This window comes from Salmo trutta, chromosome 2 (assembly GCF_901001165.1).
Source record: "Salmo trutta chromosome 2, fSalTru1.1, whole genome shotgun sequence".
NCBI classification, from domain to species: domain Eukaryota; kingdom Metazoa; phylum Chordata; class Actinopteri; order Salmoniformes; family Salmonidae; genus Salmo; species Salmo trutta.
The window spans coordinates 36567640-36589004 of record NC_042958.1 but is presented as its reverse complement, the minus strand read 5'-3'; the positions used below and the strand labels follow the sequence as shown (position 1 = coordinate 36589004).

The 21365-nt window shown below is 40.0% G+C and overlaps 1 protein-coding gene across 1 annotated transcript in view; it reads right to left on the bottom strand.

The window, feature by feature from the left end:
• The window catches only part of LOC115154672 (POU domain, class 6, transcription factor 2-like), a 125149-nt gene extending 118944 nt beyond the window's left edge, over positions 1–6205 (bottom strand). Inside the window, exons 1-2 of the mRNA XM_029701147.1 lie at positions 4724–6205; positions 3724–3911 (exon numbers count right to left, since the gene is read on the bottom strand). Coding sequence (XP_029557007.1) covers positions 3724–3895 — 172 coding nt within the window. The 5' untranslated portion in view covers positions 3896–3911; positions 4724–6205. The remainder of the gene's footprint in view (positions 1–3723; positions 3912–4723) is intronic.
• Between the last annotated feature and the right edge of the window lie 15160 nt (positions 6206–21365).

The following is a 21365-nucleotide window of genomic DNA, read 5'->3' as shown; positions in this document are numbered from 1 at the left end:
CCTGAGGCCCATTGCCGTGCCATTCTTCCGCCGCCATTACGTCATGTGTCAGCCTGATAATGCATAGCCCATGTCGCAAGGATCTGTATACAATTCCTGGAAGCTGAAAATGTCCTAGTTCTTCCATGGCCTACATACTCACCAGACATGTCACCAATTGAGCATTTCTGGGACGCTCTGGATCGATGTGTACGACAGCGTGTTACAGTTCCCGCCAATATCCAGCAACTTTGCACAACCATTGAAGAGAAGTGGGAAAACATTCCACAGGCCACAATCAACAGCCTGATCAACTCTATGCAAAGGCGATGTGTCGCGCTGCATGAGGCAAATGGTGGTCACACCAGATACTGACTGGTTTTCTGATCCACACTCATGTGAAATCCATAGATTAAGGCCCAATGAATTTATTTAAATTGACTGATTTCCTTATATGAATTATACATCTTTGAAATTGTTGCATGTTGCGTTTATATTTTTGATCAGTATATTTAGGCTTGCCATAGCAAAGGGGTTGAATACTTATTGACTTAAGACATTTCAGATTGATTTTAAAAAAGGAATTACTAAAAATGTGTGAAAACATAATTGCATCTTGACATTATGGGGTATTGTGTGTAGGCTAGTGACACAAATCTCAATTTAATCCATTTTAAATTCAGGCTGTAACAACAAAACGTGGAAAAAGTCAATGGGTGTGAATACAACTATACCATATGTTGGGCCATATGTTGGGCCCGTACACGTTCTCTGACAGAATCACGGAATCCAGCCATTACAACGGAATTCAACAATATAAAACAATTGATTGAACTTAATAGGGAATCAACTAAATGTATAGAAAATGTATTAATTAGCCTAAGTTTTTTATAAGACATGAACAGAATGCATCAGTGATTCGTATTTCCTGCAACTTTCTGAAGAGGCAATGAGAATTCTCCGTCTGTGTATGTGCAGGGCGCGCATCTACCACTTTGTGTAGCGATGATGCTAATGAAAAGTCTTCTGCTAGATCAAAAGGCTTTCCCAAAAAGGATAACTACAAAGTAGCCTATGATTACCTGGCAGAATTCTATAATGATTATTTGCATCAATCCAGTGGGTATTTGTTTTGTAAACTCTACTATCACTTGTGCGCTACAAAAACACTGCTAAGCAACATCCTGTTGCTAGCCTCTTGCTAGGAATTAAAGGGTGACTACATCCCCCCCAAAATTTCCAAGACCTCAAAAGTTGGATACTGATGTGGTTTAAGCATTGTTGTAGATTTAGAACATCTGTGGGGTTTTTTGAGTGAAAAAACCCCCCTGAAAAACAGTGGAAAGTGGAAACCTGACAAAACTAAACTGAGGAAACAGAATTTGGGAAAAAACGGAATCAGGAAAAAAATGATTTTATAGAGCCCTACATATGGTGACTGCAGTTACTCACAATCCTGCACTCTTCACGTCAGTCACTGTGTAGTGTTTTGGTATTGTTTCTTTTGGCACTGCTTTTTCATGAGATGTTTAGGTTACAGAGCAAATATGCTTTTAATTTTATTATATTACTATCATTATTATGTTTATAATGAATTATGTTAATATGAAAATATATTTTACTACCAATTTAATGAAGTATTAGTAGTACTGTTGTAGTTTGTTTCAATAATATCTAGAAGACACAATTCACTTACTTTTCGAAAAGCCTCTCCGGACAAGCATACCTTTATTGTAATTTGAAGGGGGTTCATGGAATTTTAGTGAGTGCGAAATAATCTTTTACAATGATGTCCATGGGCATCTTCAGAAATAGACGTATTACATTCTCAATGCTGAGTACTGACTCATAACCTTACTAGCATGTTCAGATGTGTACTAAGTGTAAAATTACTGTACCCTGAAATAGCCTTTGATGAAATTCTCTGTGTAAAATGTCTTAAATAGACCACATCATATCCCATCCAGTATCTACTCACGCCAAGGGCACACGCTGTAACTGCATTACATATTGTTTTCTCAGAGATAGTTATACATCCAAAGCACTATCATCAGGATAACACAAAAAGTACACTTTAGACCATCCATGACATACAGTAATTGTTCTATTAATGCATTTCATTACACAAAAAATCTAATTGAAATGCCTGAAACCAAATTTTGCCTATATGGTGCCATTTGAAAAGCATAAATTCATATCTAGATGCATATTACATATCACAATGTTCCAATCGCTGCATTGTTTTTTTATCAACCTTATTTTGATGGTACAATTTTTTTAAACTTTGGTGTAAATAAGGATTAGTGAGTGACTGAATTTATTCGGATTATTTTGCGACAGCATTGACTATAAATGTAACGCTTATACTTCCATCCTAAAGGATCAATCCAAAATCCAAACAAATTGAAATGAGGTAGTGTTTAACCTTTACATTGAGACTGAATCTCCATGTTACAGTAGTCTATATTAGACATCGTGCAATGACTTTTATAGTTTCATTATACAAAACAATTGTTTTAATCTCATTAGACATAGCGATTCATCCTTATGACCTAGGATTAAATTAGACTGTCTGTATAAGTAAATTAGGTTCATCAAAAGCATATTGATTAACTTGATCACAACTGTAATTGAACCTGGACATGGAGTTAATTGAGAGAAAAAAGAAAAAAAAATATGCATTTCTAATTAGTATCTCTTATGTTGGTCTACTTGTGGTAAGGATATGTAATTCCATTTTTCATTTATATTTCTAAATTGCTAATGTCATGAGTAATTTAAATGTGTTTACCATATATCATTTTTATAAATATCAATTAATCTTCATACTGGTATTTGCAATTAACCCACAAAAAAAATGTGTTAGTTGCTTGAAAAATGATAAATTGTGATGACCCACCATTGCAGATAAAATCCAGCGTAAGGAAATGTCACAAAACAAAGCCAACACCAAAGCCAGAGATCCTGACCACTGTTCAATATATAGGTATTTTTAAGTTGAGAACGCACACACATTTCTGATACAAAATAGCCTAAAATTCTCTCTTATTTAGCATATTTTGTCACAACATTCACACATTTCACTTTCACACCTGCTACAAAATACATAATGCCACATTCCAAGATATTCCAAGATGTTTCTGAAAGGAAGGGTCACTTTCCTACCAATCTAATCAATGTGAACTATACAAACACTCATTTCTAAATGTGTAGGCCTAAAGGCACATTATGAAACGTGATTACATGAACAACTCTAGTGTGACATTTTGAGTATTCAACTGATTGCGACTCTCACGACAATCTATTTGAAAATTACCACAACTAAACTTCTCAAGATGTAGCCTATAAGGAAATCAATGAATCAATTAACAGAAGACTCATAACAAGACACCAAACAGTTTATAGGACATGACTTGATTGATATTTCCAGTGAAATGAGTCATAGACATAATGAACGTGTAAAACACCATGTCATCTGAAAGCTCACCTAAAGAACTTATCTTCAACATCTGCATACTCTAACTCAGGCAACCAACCTTATTGCATCCACCTCATCCACCCCTGAATCATTGCACTTCAACTTAGTTTGGTCTATCACACTCTTCTAGAACCTGCTCCAGTAGCACCTGGTCTCAGACACCCTTTCCAAAACACATAGAGACGAGCATTTCCCTGGTCAATCATACCATGACAAGTCTCAGAAAGGAGAGGAGAGACCGAGAACTGTCCTGTCAATGGACTCACCATAGAGCTTGTTGGGAGTGTCCTCTCTGCCCGTGGCCTCGGAGGACAGGAGCAGGGGCTCGTCATTGAGCTTGCTGTCTGGGGTGGCCGCTTTGTCCTCTGCCCGGAGTTCTGCCGCGCTCATCTCGCTGCGCAGGGAGAGCAGCGGCTTGCTCAACTGCCCTGTAATCATCGGATCCTGGAGGGAGCTGGAGAGTCCAGGTGGGGAATACAACAGAACGTGGTTAGATTTGCCTCGCCGCCTCTCACACACTACTCTACACCGGCTTGTTCTCTGTCTACTCCCCTTCACTCCCCTTCTCTCTACCCCTGTGTCTCCCCTCTATCACTCACTAACCACTCTCTCCCTCCCTCCCCCTACCTCTCTCTCCAGCGGTCTCTCTTTTATCTGAGACTGGTGCTGCTCCTGCTGGTATTGGTGGCTGCAACCTGCCTGGTGAAGAGCGGTTACGGATTGTTTGGCTTTGCCATTATACCCTGCAGCCTTCAAGGTTCTTCACACCTCTGAAGGCTCATTAATACCCACAGAACATATGTGTCACAACTTCAGCATTACACACATCCTGTACACGCATACTGTACCTACACATTAAATTGCTACAGAAATATTGACATACTCTATCTACTGCTACAAATCTACGTCGACAGTTAATTCATTTCTCAAAAGTAAAGCCTGCATGATATTTTAATTAAGAGCAAGAAGTCAACGTTGGCATCATTATTCAGAGGCAACACCAGCAAACGATTAAGTCCTCTTCCAATCAAGAGCAGGAATAGATCGAGGCATATCATTGGTCCTCCCAAAAATGTAATTCTAATGTCTCACAAAAACAAAAACCACCGTAAGCTGGAGGGAATTAGAATGACTGTCAGTTAATTACTAACAAAGTAATGTATAATGTAATGTCATGAAGTAATGTTGCTAATTACCGATGTGCAACTACGTAAAAGTGCACCAAATGAAAAATATCATAAATAAACCAACAAAAAGCATACATACCTAAATGAAGCTCCAGTGAATGAATGGCCCAAAAAATATTGTAAAAATTGTCTTCTGAATGTCCAAAAAACCTGACAGAAACCAATTAAAACATGCTCGCGGCCACAGAGCAGAGACCAGCTAGTGCACGATGCTTGCTACAAAACCAGAAACATTTTCCTTGATCTTGGTGCATCTGAATAACCACTGCGGGATCAAGCCTAAGGTTGCCTCCCAAGACAAGCAGATGTCACCTCCACTCTCTCTCCTCCCTCTCTGCCTCTCCTGTGTCTCCTCTCCCTCGTGTCTCCTCAGACTGTTACACCTCCCTCCTGCTCTGAGACACACAATGAACAACAGGAACAGAGAGGGGTAAAACTCTCTGTCCCTCTCACTCTGCCTTAATTATGGTTGAGAACATTCAGTCTAAATGGGTTGGAGATGGTGACAGGTGACCAGCATGTATGGCCCGAGTGAAAGAGGGAGAGGGGGGTCAACCTTGCCCATGCGCCAGTCCCCCACTACCTTCACTCTTGCCATGGTGGTCGATGTGTTCCTGTCCAGAGGGTCCTTTTTAATGCGCTCATCAGGGGAATCGAGGGGCTTTGATATGACACATGATAATCTATGAAAATGTTAATCAATAGAAATAGTTTAAGATGTCATCGAAAGGCGAGTCGGCTGGTCAATACTCATATTCCTGGTAACAATGTCTCTTGTCATCAGGGCTTCATTTGTGGAGCACTTAAATATGGGACTCTGCGCATCAATGCACCTCTCTGCCCGGTGAGGTAAACACATTTTCCCCTCTGTCTGAGCCTGGCCTTACTCGCTCTTTGCATCCATTTGGGCCCACCCGCACCTCCCACCTCTTCTCCTTTGAGTCACTTGATAGGTCCACTGGAGGGCAAAATTAATACCTAATTGAATCTTGCAGTCATCAAAATAATCAATAGTTTTTTATTATTTATTCTTCACAGTCTGTCGGCTGTTTGAAAGCTCAGAGGAACAGCAGCAGAAAGCACGGGCAGTGCTCAAATTTCTCTCGTCGTTTCAAAATGTAGTTGTTTGCAAGACATATAGTAAAATAGAGAACAATGAAGGCAATGCCTTTGGTTAGAATGTGGGAAAAATAAAGGGAAAGGGGAATCTTTTCCCCACCAGCTATGATTAAACAAAATGGAACATGAAGCAACTGACACTTTAGAGTAGGGCAGGGTCCTCTCTGTCCATCCTTCCACGTCTTTCCTTTTTTGTATTTCATCATATCTAATGTTGACATTCCTCTTCCTGACAGACTCTAAACAAGTGGTGGGAATGAGATCACAGCTCTAATCTTCAGTTCCATTGGCGGATAGGTAAGCATCTGTCTCCTCCGCCTTCATCCAAGGCTGTTAATTACATTATTAAAAAGGAGCTCTCGGTGCAGCTCTTCAGCCAAAGTGTAAATGTTTATTTCAACAGAGTAGGTGTGTGTGGTGTGAGGGCTCGGGGGTGGAGTGGGGTGAGTAGAGGGGGGAGTGGGGTTGCTTTACTCCCCCTGGCCGCAAGTGCAGGAACAGGGAAAAGCACTCGGCTCTCACCCCTCCCTCCCACTCCTCTCTTCATACCCCCAGTTTCCATGGAGGAGGTGGTCAGCACAAAGCCCTCAGTGCTCATCAGATATCCATGCTAATAGCTAATGGCCTTAATGCCGTTGTCCCATGAGTCCCCCTGGGCAAGGGGCTTCTGACTTGGACGAACATGCTCCACTCAACTGACATTCAAGGCACTGAAAGAGAATGATAATTAAGTCATGTTAATAATAATAATAATGGTAATAACAATAATAAAAACAGTGGTAATAACTATAATAATTGTAGCTTATTCTGTGTCAAACATATAGCATATATGTTATAATATATAATAGTATGGCAATCATTATTTTAAAAGTATAATATAATTTAATATTATAATTTAATCATGTATGAAACATTCCCCAGTTGAAATAAATAATCATACTTTTCTAAATGTAAAAGGAAATGGTTCAATTATAGTGGTAATTTGTTTTCTGAGGTATTTGACAGCAAATCCATAAGCTGATTGAGTATGACAACTACTGTCTTATTTTATTAGGGCATCATTGACATAAACACAGTTACTTGTCATAAATTAAGGACAGGTCATTCTTTGTGGCAGAATGTGTGTTGCTTAAATTTAGATCACAATTGATGTCCCTGAGGAGATAGCAGAGTTGTTCCACTTTTTGATGGTTTATAGTGTGTTTGGTTGCCAGATGCAGGGTAAATTAGCCCTTCTATTCACCTAAAGAAGCTTTGTCTCAAAATCCCACAAAAAAGCACAGGGTCCCAGAAATACAGTAAGACAGGGAGAAGTTATCTGACTTTCGGAGAACCAAATGTCTATAAAAGGTAAGTAAGAGGTGGAAAAAATAATGCATCCTACACCACTAGAATAAGCTGCTATAATGTTCCAGGACCTCTATGGTATGCTGTATGTACGCGCTACGAGAGATGATGATTTGTCTCCGCCTTAAGGTAGGGAAACATACTGTTCCCTCAGTATGGCATATCTGTTGTGGACTGGGAAGCCTTTACGTTAGTGTCCAGCTATTCTCCCGTTAAAACAAAACTGCGTAAAAAAAGATATATATATTTTTGCTTATTTATATATATATATATATATATATATATATATATATATATATATATATATATATATATATATATATATATATAAGCAAAAAGGTCAAGTGAAATCTAAAATGTACTCAAATCAAATATGAAACGTCTACAATACTGACAGATGTTGTGTAAATATGGCTTTTTCTTTTTGTCAGTAGCCTAATGTAGGCCGTTTAAGAAAAATTCTCTGATACTTTCCTATCCTTTATATACACGAGACCCCAGTGCGATTCTTTCAAATGTCTTCTTCAAGACACCAGTATCATGTAGTAAACTAATGGCTAACTTGGAATACAATGTAAGGCATAGATTCGCTGAATGTACTAAACCAACTTTTCCCAGAATAACAGCTTAAACCGTCCAACGGGACAGGCTCTATGAAGGTTGTAAATCAGCAGGTCCACAACAAATAAAAGGCCCCGATTGGTCAGGAGTGTGTTTTCTGTACAACAGTCCACAGGGCTCTCATTCTGGAGCATCAAAGCCTTCGCTGTGCTAATCTGACTCCTAAAACGGCACAGGAAGCTTTCCCTGTGGAAAATGTAACAAGCTTTTACCTTAGGGAGACGGTGCGACATATGACACAGGTCGTTTTGTGATGCATCTAACACAGCATTCTACTGAACGACTGTAGATCCATATAGATCCACTGTAGATCCATTCATAGATCTGCTCAAAATCGGCTTGGTTGGAACAGCAATGTATCAACTCTAAGAAGGGGCTTTCGTCTTCATGTTGATTTAAATACTGCCTGTAGTCAGCATTTAACTCAATCTATACTGCAATTATACAAAAAAAACATTTAAAAAGTTGTGCAGTGCATAATTCAGCCAGAGAGAGAGTGAGAGGGAAATAGAGATGGATGTCACTGGGCCAACGTTACTTTCGCCCACAGGAGGTTGGTGGCACCTTAATTGGGGAGGACGGGCTCGTGGTAATGGCTGGAGCAGAATCAGTGGAATGGTATCTAATACGTCAAACACTGGCTTCCATGTGTTTATTGCCATTCCGTTTGCATCTGTTCCAGACATTATTTGGGGCTGTCCTCCCCTCAGCAACCTGTGCTATCGCCAATATCATGACTGACACGCCCACAGAACCACACAGCATCCTTGGGACTTCTCCTCAAAGTCAACTTCCCCAAGCCCCCCCCCCCCTCCCCCGGGACCTGCACCATATCCACATTCTCATGAAAGGTGTGAAAATCTGATTTCCCAAAAAGGATTGCTAATTCTCTATGAGGGAAGAGGCAGTGATCGATAAATCATTGCTAAGTAGATTGTAAAGAAAAAAGTATCCCCGCTGGTGTCACTGCATTAGGATTCTTCTGAGGATGGATAAGAGGAGAAGGTGGGTGTAATAAAGCAGAGACAAATCATGCCTTTAGCACCCATCTGGACCCAAGCCACACCACTATCACAGCAGAGTAAAGCCTTATAAATATCATGCTAGTTTGAGGGGCAGGAGAATGAGAACAAACGTTTTCCTCCACTGGTTACCACGCTTGTGTTTTGTCTGATGCACATGATTACATTTTTGCCAAAGGCAACTAGAAAGAGACTAGTCTCCAGCAGTAGCAGTGGTTGAGTAAAATCACTGGGGAAGCCAATTCACCCCCACCCCCAAAAAAGCCATATTACAACCTATGTGTTCTGATAACTGTGTTGTTTGCTCTATAACCTGTTAATTCATATGCCTTGCGACCATGATATATAGGCTTAAAGGCCGAGACACAGTGGCAGAATAAATTCAACTACACTTTTGTTTTATCACAAAACCGGACAGCAAGCTCTGTAGTGGCGTGTATTCATTGATGCCAAGGGAAGCCAGGCTTCCCCCAAAAAATGTACCAATAAAAATAGATATTTAGCCTCTCTGTCTTTCATAATGTTCCTTCAGAGACTGAATATTTCTCACAGGAAAATGCATCCGAGCGAGCGAAACAGTGCCCCTCTGTCTCTCTACGTGGAACCCATCTATCTGATGCTGTCTGGGCCAAAAGAGTATGATATTGTTGCTGCCCATAGTATTGAAAGCAAGGGAAGCCAGCAAGCATTTAGCCTGCCTTGATAAAGCCATGGACGGAGATAGGGATTTCCATACTGGCCTATGATTATGACGGCTATTCTGATCCAACCATTAATTCATACATTGTTGTGCCACTGGCCTGAAAGGATGGACATTCAATATGTAGCTAGATGTAGAAGGCAAATGTTAACTAGCTAACGTTGCTCATTAATGGAAGTTAGGCTAGCGAGCAAGCATTTTAGCCAGGTAGCCTAGGACAACAAAAAATTAAAGCATGTACTGTATGACAGACTGATAGACCTTTTCATCAACATGAACTAGAGAAGGATGCATTGGCGTTTCTCTACAAGTAGCGTGCAACACTATTAACAAGGCAGGTCCTATATGTCAATATGTTTTTCTACTTGCACAAATGCGCACGCATACACACACACGCACACAGATTTTGCCCACGCACCGCTACTGAACCTCTATCTATTGAAGTTCACAAAGCATATTGCATGTACAATAACAGACAGTTACATGACCTGCAGCATAGTCAAGCAAGTTAATGTTTCCAACATTTTTGGACCACTAAACAACTATTGTTTTAGAGCCACAGAGAGCAAGTCACAAAAACAGGAGCTGCCTCCACTATTCCAGCACCATTTCAACATCATCAAATCCCTTCTGCTTAGTCTAATACAGTGACAATTAAAAGACACCAAAACAATTTAGTCCATCAACGTATGCTAAATATGATATGGCTGTCCATGGTTCTGATTTATGTGTGCCTGTGTGCGTGTGCATGCGTGTGTGCGTATTTGTATTTGTATTTATTAAGGATCTCCATTAGTTCCTGCCACGGCAGCAGCTACTCTTCCTGGGGTCCAGCAACATTAAGGCAGTTATATACCATTTTAAATATTACATGACATTACATTTCATAACACTTTTCACAACACATTAAGTGTGTTCCCTCAGGCCACTACTCTACTATCACATATCTACAATACAACGTGTGTACGTGTGTGTAGTGTGTGTCTTATCATGTGTGTATGCATGTGTTTGTGTGTGTGTGTCTCTTCACAGTCCCCGCTGTTCCATAAGGTGTATTTCTATCAGATTCTACTGCTTGCATCAGTTACCTGATGTGGAATAGAGTTCCATGTAGCCATGGCTCTATGTAGTACTGTGCGCCTCCCATAATCTGTTCTTGACTTGTCTTGTGGGGTTTGCATGGGTGTCTGAGCTGTGTGCTAGTAGTTTATACAGACACCTTGGTGCATTCAGCATGTCAATACTTCTTACAAAAACAAGTAGTGATGAAGTCAATCTCTCCTCCACTTTGAGCCATGAGAGATTTACATGCATATTATTAATGTAAGCTCTCCGTGTACATTTATGGGCGACCTGTGCTGCCCTGTTCTGAGCCAATTGTAATTTTCTGAGCTCCCTCTTTGTGGCACCTGACCACACAATTGAACAGTAGTCCAGGTGTGACAAAACGAGGGCCTGTAGGACCTGCCTTGTTGATAGTGTTGTTAAAAAGGCAGAGCAGCGCTTCATTATGGACAGACTTCTCCCCATCTTAGCTACTGTTGTATCAACATGTTTTGACCATGACAGTTTACAATCCAGGGTTACTCCAAGCAGTTTAGTCACCTCAACTTGCTCAAGTTCCACATTATTTATTACACAATTTAGTTGAGGTTTAGAGTTTAGTGAATGATTTGTCCCAAATGCAACGCTTTTAGATTTTGAAATATTTAGGACTAACTTATTCCTTGCCAGCCATTCTGAAACTAACTGCAGATATTTGTTAAGTGTTGCAGGGATTTCACTCACTGTAGTACAGTTGAAGTCGTAAGTTTATATACACCTTAGCCAAATACATTTAAACTCAGTTTTTCACAATTCCTGACATTTAAACCTAGTACAAATTCCCTGTCTTAGGTCAGTTAGGATCACCACTTTATTTTAAGAATGTGAAATGTCAGAATAATAGTAGAGAGAATGATTTATTACAGTTTTTATTTTTTTCATCACATTCCCAGTGGGTCAGAAGTTTACATACACTCAATTAGTATTTGGTAGCATTGCCTTTAAATTGTTTAACTTGGGTCAAACGTTTCGGGTAGCCGTCCACAAGCTTCCCACAATAAGTTGGGTGAATTATGGCCCGTTCCTCCTGACAGAGCTGGTGTAACTGAGTCAGGTTTGTAGGCCTCCTTGCTCGCATATACTTTTTCAGTTCTGCCCACACATTTTCTATAGGATTGAGGTCAGGGCTTTGTGATGGCCACACCAATACCTTGATTTTGTTGTCTTTAAGCCATTTTGCCACAACTTTGGAAGTATGCTTGTGTCATTGTCCATTTGGAAGACCCATTTGCGACCAAGCTTTAACTTCCTGACTGATGTCTTGAGATGTTGCTTCAGTATATCCACATAATTTTCCTTCCTCATGATGCCATCTATTTTGTGAATTGCACCAGTTTCTCCTGCAGCAAAGCACCCCAACAACATGATGCTGCCACCCCCGTGCTTCATGTTTGGGATGGTGTTCTTCGGCTTGCAAGCCTCCCCCTTTTTCCTCCAAATATAACGATGGTCATTATGGCCAAACAGTTCTATTTTTGTTTCATCAGACCAGAGGACATTTCTCCAAAAAGTACGATCTTTGTCCCCATGTGCAGTTGCAAACCGTAGTCTGGCTTTTTTATGGCGGTTTTGGAGCAGTGGCTTCTTCCTTGCTGAGTGGCCTTTCAAGTTATGTCGAAATAGGACTCGTTTTACTGTGGATATAGATACTTTTGTACCTGTTTCCTCCAGCATCTTCACAAGGTCCTTTGCTGTTGTTCAGGGATTGATTTGAACTTTTCGCACCAAAGTACATTCATCTCTAGGAGACAGAACGCGTCACCTTCCTGAGCAGTATGACAGCTGCATGATGTTTATACTTGCGTACTATTGTTTGTACAGATGAACGTGGTTCCTTCAGGCATTTGGAAATTGCTCCCAAGGATGAACCAGACTTGTGGAGGTCTACAATTTTTTTTCTGAGTTCTTGGCTGATTTCTTTTGATTTTCCCATGATGTCAAGCAAAGAGGCACTGAGTTTGAAGGTAGGCCTTGAAATACATCCACAGGTACACCTCCAATTGAATCAAATTATGTCAATAGCCTATCAGAAGCTTCTAAAGCCATGACATAATTTTCTGGAAATTGCCAAGCTGTTTAAAGGCACAGTCAACTTAGTGTATGTAAACTTCTGACCCACTGGAATTGTGATACAGTGAATTATAAGTGAAATAATCTGTCTGTAAACAATTGCTGTAAAAATGACTTGTGTCATGCACAAAGTAGATGTCCTAACCGACTTACCAAAACTATAGTTTGTTAACAAGAGATTTGTGGAGTGGTTGAAAAACAAGTTTTAATGACTCCAACCTAAGTGTATGTAAACTTCCGACTTCAACTGTAGCTGACATGTATAGTGTTGACTCATCCGCATACATAGACACACTGACTTTACTCAAAGCCAGTGGCATATCGTTATATGCTGAAACGTTCAATGCCACAATTTAGGGAAGGCACATATTATGGGGCGTTTGTTGGTGTCAAGCAGAGACCCAATCAGTTATTTAAAATTCATCTTCAGCTGCTCTGTGCTTCCCTTCATAATGTCATTGAATCCCACATGAACTATGATAGACTCCATTTCCAGATGTATATCGTTAGTAAAGATTGAAAAAAGTAAGGGGCCTAGACAGCTGCCCTGGGGAAGCCCTTATTCTACCTGGATTATGTTGGAGAGACTTCCATTAAAGAACACCCTCTGTGTTCCGTTAGACAGGTAATTCTTTATCCACAATATAGCAGGGGGTGTAAAGCCATAACACACACATTTTTCCATCAGCAGACTATGATTGATAGCCACGCTGAAGTCTAACAAAACAGCTCCCAGAATATATTTATCATCAATTTCTCTCAGCCAATCATCAGTCATTTGTGTAAGTGCCGTGCTTCTTGAATGTCCTTCCCTATAAGCGTGCTGAAAGAAGTCTGTTGTCAATTTGTTTACAGTAAAATATCATTGTATTTGGTCAAACACCATTTTTTCCAAAAGTTTACTAAAGGGTTGGTAACAGGCGGATTATTAAACTACTTAAACCAGTAGCGGAATTACTTTTGCTTCCCTCCAGGCCTGAGGGCACACACTTTTAGTAGGCTTAGATTGAAGATATGGCAAATAGGAGAGGCAATATCATCCGTGTCGTGTCTTTGGGTACCATTAAACTGAAGATAGGTTTATCAATTAACTCCCTGTAATTATTATCACGCGATTAAACTGATTAATCGCTTAATTGTAATTAACTAGGAGATCAGGGCACCAAGAAAAATATTCAGATTACAAAGTTATAATTTTCCTAATATAACTTTCCTATATTATAATATAGGCCGATTATCTTCTGGTTTCAATGGCGTATTTTACCTCGCGTCCAGTCTCATTCCAAACGTCGTAAATTGTTGTATCTGCACGAACCCAGTCTTTACTAAAATCATCCATACATCAATTGTCTTAAAATAATTTATTTACTACACTAAGTAATTAACAGAAAACATACAAACAGTAATTATCGTCAAAGGATTGGTATAGTAATGTGCCCTAATGGCTAACAAGCATGGCTGGTCTGTTAGACAATGGGTCATAAACGGTCAGCTGAGAAGTTACACAGAGTTCATTAATATTAACAATTGACAATTGAAGGCTCACTCATTCGGGAACAATTGCAATCAATATATATTTACGCTCATGTGTCGTCGGGATCCCTTTTGAAGAGTTATGTTCTGATGGAGAGTTTTGTCCGCGTTCTCTCTCTCTCTCTCTCTCTCAGTTAGAATGGATCTTTCAGAGCGACATTCATTAATGTCGTCATAGAATGGATGTTTCGTTGGTCTTCGCGTTCGATGATATAATTTACTTAGCTGCAGACTAATAATTAATATCAAAGACTTGTTCTTATTCTGTCGATATCGATAGTCTAAAAGTTAACCACGTGGTATGGTTCACTTTCAGTAGAGTACTTGGATGGTCAAACCTATGGGCCAACTCGCAATGGAGTGTAGGCCTGGTCTAATAGAAATGTAAATCAGGGGGTGTTTTATAGTGCCCATAGAACAGGCTTGTCAAATGACGCCTGGTCCTGTCTGTGTCCCTGGGGGCGTGCCTATGACTGAGTTAGACTTGGTTACAGAAATACATTTCTATCACATTAACATCAGTACATAGCATCTCAATGTATTACAAATAGCTTTATCCTTATTAATACATTTTATACAACCATTATGATGCCAGTCTCATCGCTGAGGCTATTTATAAACAGTTTTATGGTAATATGGCTATATTGTCTCTCTATGAAACATGTGGTAGTAGATTCTCCTCTTGGAATTTTTACAACCCTGGGTTGGGGGGAAGGTAGGTTGGGTGATGGTACAAAGGGGAGGGGGTCAACTGTCCTTCCTGTACCGAAAGAGGCCAACGTCATGACATCCGCTAATATCCTCAGGAATTTTCCATCCAAGTTGTCAGACCCTGGTGGCTTGTCATTGTTGATAGACAACAACAAAAAAATTCACCTCTTCCACACTCACTTTACAGAATTCAAAATGACAATGCTTGTCTTTCATAATTTGATCAGTTATACTAGGATGTGTAGTGTAAGCATTTGTTGCTGGCATGTCATGCCTAAATTTGCTAATCTTGCCAATGAAAAAAGCATTAAAGTAGTTGGCAATATCAATGGGGTTTGTGATGAATGAGCATCTGCTTCAATGAATGATGGAGCTGAGTTTGCCTTTTTGTCCCAAATTTCCTTTAAGGTGCTCCAAAGCTGTTTAGTATCATTCTTTATATTATTTATCTTTGTTTCATAGCATAGTTTCTTCTTATTCAGTTTAGTCACATTATTTCTGAATTTGCAGTACATTTGCCAGTCGGTTTTGCAGCCAGACTTATTTGCCAATCCTTTTGTCTCATCCCTCTCAACCATAACATTTTTCAATTCATGGAATAAGCAATTTCATAAATGTGTCAAGTGCAGCGTCTGGTTGCTCCTCATTACACACCACAGACCAACAAATATTATTTACATCAAAAACATAGGAATCACTACAAAACTTATTGTATGACTTCTTATACAATATCTTAGGCCCAGCTTTTGGAACTTCGGTTTTCCTAGATATAGCTACTATATTGTGATCACTACATCCAATGGATTTGGATACTGCTTTATAGCAAATTTCTGCAGTATTAGTAAAGATGTGATCAATACATGTTGATGATTTCCTTCTTGTGCTGTTTGTTAACTACCCTGGTAGGTTGACAGATGCCTGCAGCCTGGTTCAGGTTATCTGTCAACCTACCAGGGTAGGTTGACAGATAACTGGTTACAGTTTGAAGCTTTTTCTTGAGTTGGCAGCTTGATGAAAGCCAGTCAATATTTCAATCACCCAGAAAATATACCTCTATGTTCATATTACATACATTATCAAGCATTTCACACATGTTATCCCGATACTGACTGTTAGAACTTGGTGGTCTATAGCAGCTTCCCACAAGAATGGGCTTTAGGTGAGGAAGATGAACCTGTAGCCATATTACTTGAACAGTATTTAACATGAGCTTTAAGCTTTACAGGAATGTGGTTCTGAATATAAACAGCAACACCTCCACCATTGGCATTTATGTCTTTTCTGGAGATGTTGTAAACATGTTTTGCTATTACTGTATCATCAAAGGTATTATCTAAGTGAGTTTCAGAGATTGTCAGAATATGAATGTAATCTGTTACTAGCAAATTATTGTTTCTTAAGCTACATATGTTAACGTGGGTAATGTTTGGCACTTTTCTGGGATGCTTGATTGTTTTCATTGCTTTACTGGGAAGCTTAGCAGAAGTAGACATGCACATGCTATTTATGTTAGTGCAGGGTGAGCTGCACAGAGGAATTCCTACTAGGGCACACAGCCTCAGTGCTAACAGTATAACTCTTGTTCATAGGCACATGATTACTACATACAATAGCTGTAGGATCAGCAGAGGCAATTATGGCAGTTAGATGGACATAAATTAGGTTATTTATATTGTGTCTACCAACGCCCATGGTATACTGTACATTTGCTGAAGCATTATGACAACTCAGCGACACAATGGTAGGGATTAACTGAGCTGGTGTTACGACTTCCGCCGAAGTTGGTCCCTCTCCTTGTTCGGGCGTCGTTCGGCGGTCGACGTCACCGGTCTTTTAGCCATCGCTGATCCACTTTTAATTTTCCATTTGTTTTGTCTTTGTTTTCTACACACCTGGTTTCTATTCCCCAATTACATGTTCATTATTTAACCCTCTGTTTCCCACATGTTTGTGTGTGTGTTTATTGATTGTTCTTGTCGGTACTTGTCGGCTGGTTATGTTTGCCGGGTTATGTATTTACGCCCGTTATTTTCGAGTGACCGGTATTTCTCCGCACCTTGAGTATTGTCTGTATACTGGTGCTGACGTGGAATTAAATACCTTGTACACTCATTTCTGCTCTCCTGCGCCTGATTCACTGCACCAGTTACCCACCGCCTGACAGCTGGATCTGGGTCATTGATAAATCATTGTCTCAGTGCAGCCTTATAATGCTGTGAAAGGATTCAGGGACCCAAATGACTCCTTATAAAACAAGCCTTGTTTCCAGAAGGTATCCAAATTGCAATGAATGTTATACCCACAGAGCTGCAATAGTCACGTAGCCAGTTATGGAGAACTAAAAGTCTGCTGAAACGTTCAATGCCACGATTTAGGGAAGGCACAGCGCCAGATATTATGGGGCGTTTGTTGGTGTCAAGCAGAGACCCAATCAGTTATTTAAAATTAATCTTCAGCTGCTCTGAGCTTCCCTTCATAATGTCATTGAATCCCACATGAACTATGATAGACTCCATTTCCAGATGCAAGTTTAAAATGTTTGGGAGCAGCTTATTGATGTCCTGTACTCGTGCTTCCGGATAGCACAACGTTTTTACTCCAGGGACTGAGACATTTCTCACCATTGAACTGCCCAATACAAAGGCCGGAGAAGGGGATTGAGAAATCCGCCCCTTCCTACCCCTCACAAAATTTGTGGAACCTTTCACGAGCCCATGAAAGGCAGGATAGCATACACCCACAGCTCTCGGCGATAGGCCGAGACCTCACAGCAGGCAGAGCCCCGTCAGATCCAGAGAGAGGGAAAGGAGCCAAGCTCGACGACAAAGTTGCTGTTGGATTCAGCGTAGTTGGAGTCAGCACAGCTGTCACAGACACATACAGTTACAGCGATTAAGGCGAACGTAGATCAGGCACCAAGGCGGCGAAGCTATTCTTCATGTCAATCTGCTCTTGATCTCTTACAGACACTCTAGTCTGTTTAGCAGCATGCCACTGCTTTCGGTTTCCACGACTTGTGACATGGGACCAGCGCTGATTGGAACAATCTTCTTTCTGTTCTTTGTCTACTCCACTACAAGATGGAGGAGGAGAAGCAGATGGAGATGACTTCCTTGGCAGGAAAGTTTCGGATAGGGACAGATGACAAGGCGGGGATACATCCATCAAGTCCGAGAGGCGTTCAGCCACAGGAGTTGAGAACAAGAAAGTTCCAATTTGCATTTTCCGGATACGTTCATGCAGAATTTAAATGAGCTTTTTGCTAAGAATAGCCACATCCTTCCTGTAATCCTCCGCAAGCAAACAATTGCCACATTGGAATTCCGGATTGTCAATATTTTCACGGACAAGAGCGCAATAAACAACTTCTACAACGCTGGAAACGTTCATTAGCTATTCCAGGCGAATCTGGCTCCATTGCAACCTAGCTAGCTGGCTGGCTGGTTAGTTGGTAAATATCCAGTCCAAACATGGTGTATATGGGTAAGATAGTGTAGCTAGCTACATTTTCAGACATTACACGTTTCTAATTTGAACAGTAAGTCGTTTTCATTTCAAGTTAGTGTATGTTAGCTAGCTAGCTAATGTTAGCTGGCTGGCTCGCTAGCTAATGTTACATGTATGATCTTATTATTTGTATCTTAGAGCCATTTACTTTGCTAGTTATAGCCTAATGTTAGCTAGCTAACATTGAACCTGGTTGGTTAGCTACCTGCAGATTCATGCAGGGTAGAAATGTCATGAGTTTGGATTATGGTTCATTTTTTACCTAGCTAGCTAGCTACATGTCATAACAAAAGACACCACTATGCAAGTAACCATTTCAATAGAATGTCACTGCGACAACTATTGATAGATGTAGCTGGTAAATTCGCTCTGGCAATCTACTCCGATTTCAGAGCACTCTCGTCTGAGTGTGCCAGAGTGCAGAATAACTGACACATTTATGAACGCTCAACACCTGTTGGATATGGCTGGTGTCAGTCAAGGTTGGCAAAAAAAGCGTAAATTGTTGCCAGCAGCACAGTTGTAGTCCCCAACGCTCTGGATAACATGAAAACAGCCTAACCAGCTCTGCTAGGATGAGTAAAATGGTCAGTGAACGGTTCTTTCACGTTAGCTAGTTAGCTTGAATGCTTAACTGTTGCTGTTAGAACAGAACGCTCGGATCAACTCTTGAAGAGGGGCAACAGGTAGCCTAGTGGTTAGAGTGTTGGACTAATAACCAAAAGGTTGTAAGATCAAATCCCCTAGCTAACAATATACAAATCTATCGTTCTTCCCCTGAACAATGCAGATATCCAACTGTTCCTAGGCTGTCATTGAAATTAGGAGTTTGTTCTTAACTGACTTGCCTAGTTAAATAAAGGTAAAAAGAGATGGGTGGGGCTAAAGCTTAAGAGGGTATGAATGGGTGTAGACAAAGAAGAGCTCTACAGGTGGTACCAAAACATTCAAAGGCCATTTTCTCAAAGTGAAGTTACAAGTTGATCAACTTTCAAAGCAGAATTACTTTCCCATTGTTCCTGAAATGCAGTGTATGATATACCATTTTGTAGTTCTGTGTCTCTGCTTTTAGCCAATGTAAAAAACACAATTTCAAATTTTGCTACATAAACTACATAAGCCCTGACCAACAAATACGATATGAGCCTATCATAGCCTGTAACATTTTTCAGGACAAGCCCACATGACAACAGCGGCCTCAGATGCCAGCAGTAACTTGCCCTCCACATTTAGCACAGTTTTTGAACCTCTTTGAATGTATCCCCTCATTGGGTTTTTATGTCACCAGAGATTCTTAGTCATTAACTATCTAATATAAAGTAATTGCAGAAGGGGGTAGTGGGTCGTATCTACTGTTGGTTGATCATAATTTGGGGAGAAGCAATACTTTGAATGTCAACTAGATGACATTTTATTCCTGCTCAGAGAGAAAATGAATAGCTAATCCCAGCCTGCAATTACATGGAAATGACTTACAATATTATCTTTCTGCTGAAACACATTACATTCCTTTTGATACCTTGTTTGACATTAATGATAAACTGGAATAACTATTCTTTCACTGCCTACTAATGAAGTTACTGGGTGTGTTGGCTAGCTTTGTGTATTGGTTGGAGTTATGCATTGTTCTGGTGGTTGGCGACAGAAAATAAGCATATGGCCGGCTTCAACAAAAAAAACGTTCCTGTCAACCAAAGCATATGTATAATCTCTAGGAACTGTACTTACCAGACATAAAGTGAAATGTGTCCCTCGTTATCAAATGAGCATCAGAATCCAACTTTTGTCCAAACCGCAGCACTTTTTTTTTTGGTGAAGTCGGCTACATTGTGGTATGTTTATTTTTCGTCGCCAACCACCAGAACTAATCACAACTCAGGGTGTCCAACCAATACACACTCTCGATTTTGGGTCCAAAAGCTGTATTGGCCAGAACTGCTCTATGGCTGCTCTCAAGGCTCATATGTTACAGGGAATGCCAATAGCAGGTGTTTCTAAAGGCAATATGTTAATATAATACCCTCTGTTATTTCTAATCAAAACAGCTGGGCATCTATTATTGGCCACTATTCTGGAGCATTGGCCCTCAAATGTAGATAGGGCCTAGGCCTAGGTCATAGCCAAATACACCTAGCCTATGTACTGCTGTCATGAATCTATAGAGATTATAGGGATTACAATATATCTTATTGTTATTGGACACAACAGGCAGCTAGGTGTTTCATACTATTTTAACAATAGGCTACCCTTTTTTCATCTGAGTAGCCGAAAGTGGCAATGCTGACCACTAAAATACTCACAGGAGGTAGTCCCAGGAGGTAGTCCCACATGGCAAACATTTTCTCATAAACAGCTAGTTACGTGCTTCTAACATGTGGCATAACAAATACAACAATTAATCGATTGATGGTGACTCAATATTGCTAGCTAATCCCGGGACCAGTTAACAAAACTCAACTCTGCCTCGATGTAATAGAACAGAGTTGAGCGTTCCTCAGCTACATGTGCTACCTTGATTGATTTCAACCCAACAAAACGGGGAAAAAATGTATATATATATATATATATATATATATATTTTTTTTTTTTCTTTGACGTCACATGTGGACAGTAATGTTAAATTGCATTGTCTAACAAGTGTGAATGTGTTCACTTATTATAATATTCTAAACATTTATACAGTATACTGTCTATAATACATAATGAGGCTAGATGTTTTTTCTATTACTAAAATATGTTTATTTTGTGTTGCACTGTAGCCTATTTCTAGAAAATGCATAGACTAAACTTACTCAGACAACACTGATAGGCCCACAATTGGAGAACACATATTTGATATCCTACAAATGTCCAGAACTGGATAAAATATAAAAGGGAAATGTGTGCTTATGACGTGCTTTTAAGACAAGGTTACAACAAATGTACCTTCTCTGATACCTGCAGGGCCAAAGCCTCTCATGTGTTCACAGTAGACCAGCATGGAGTAT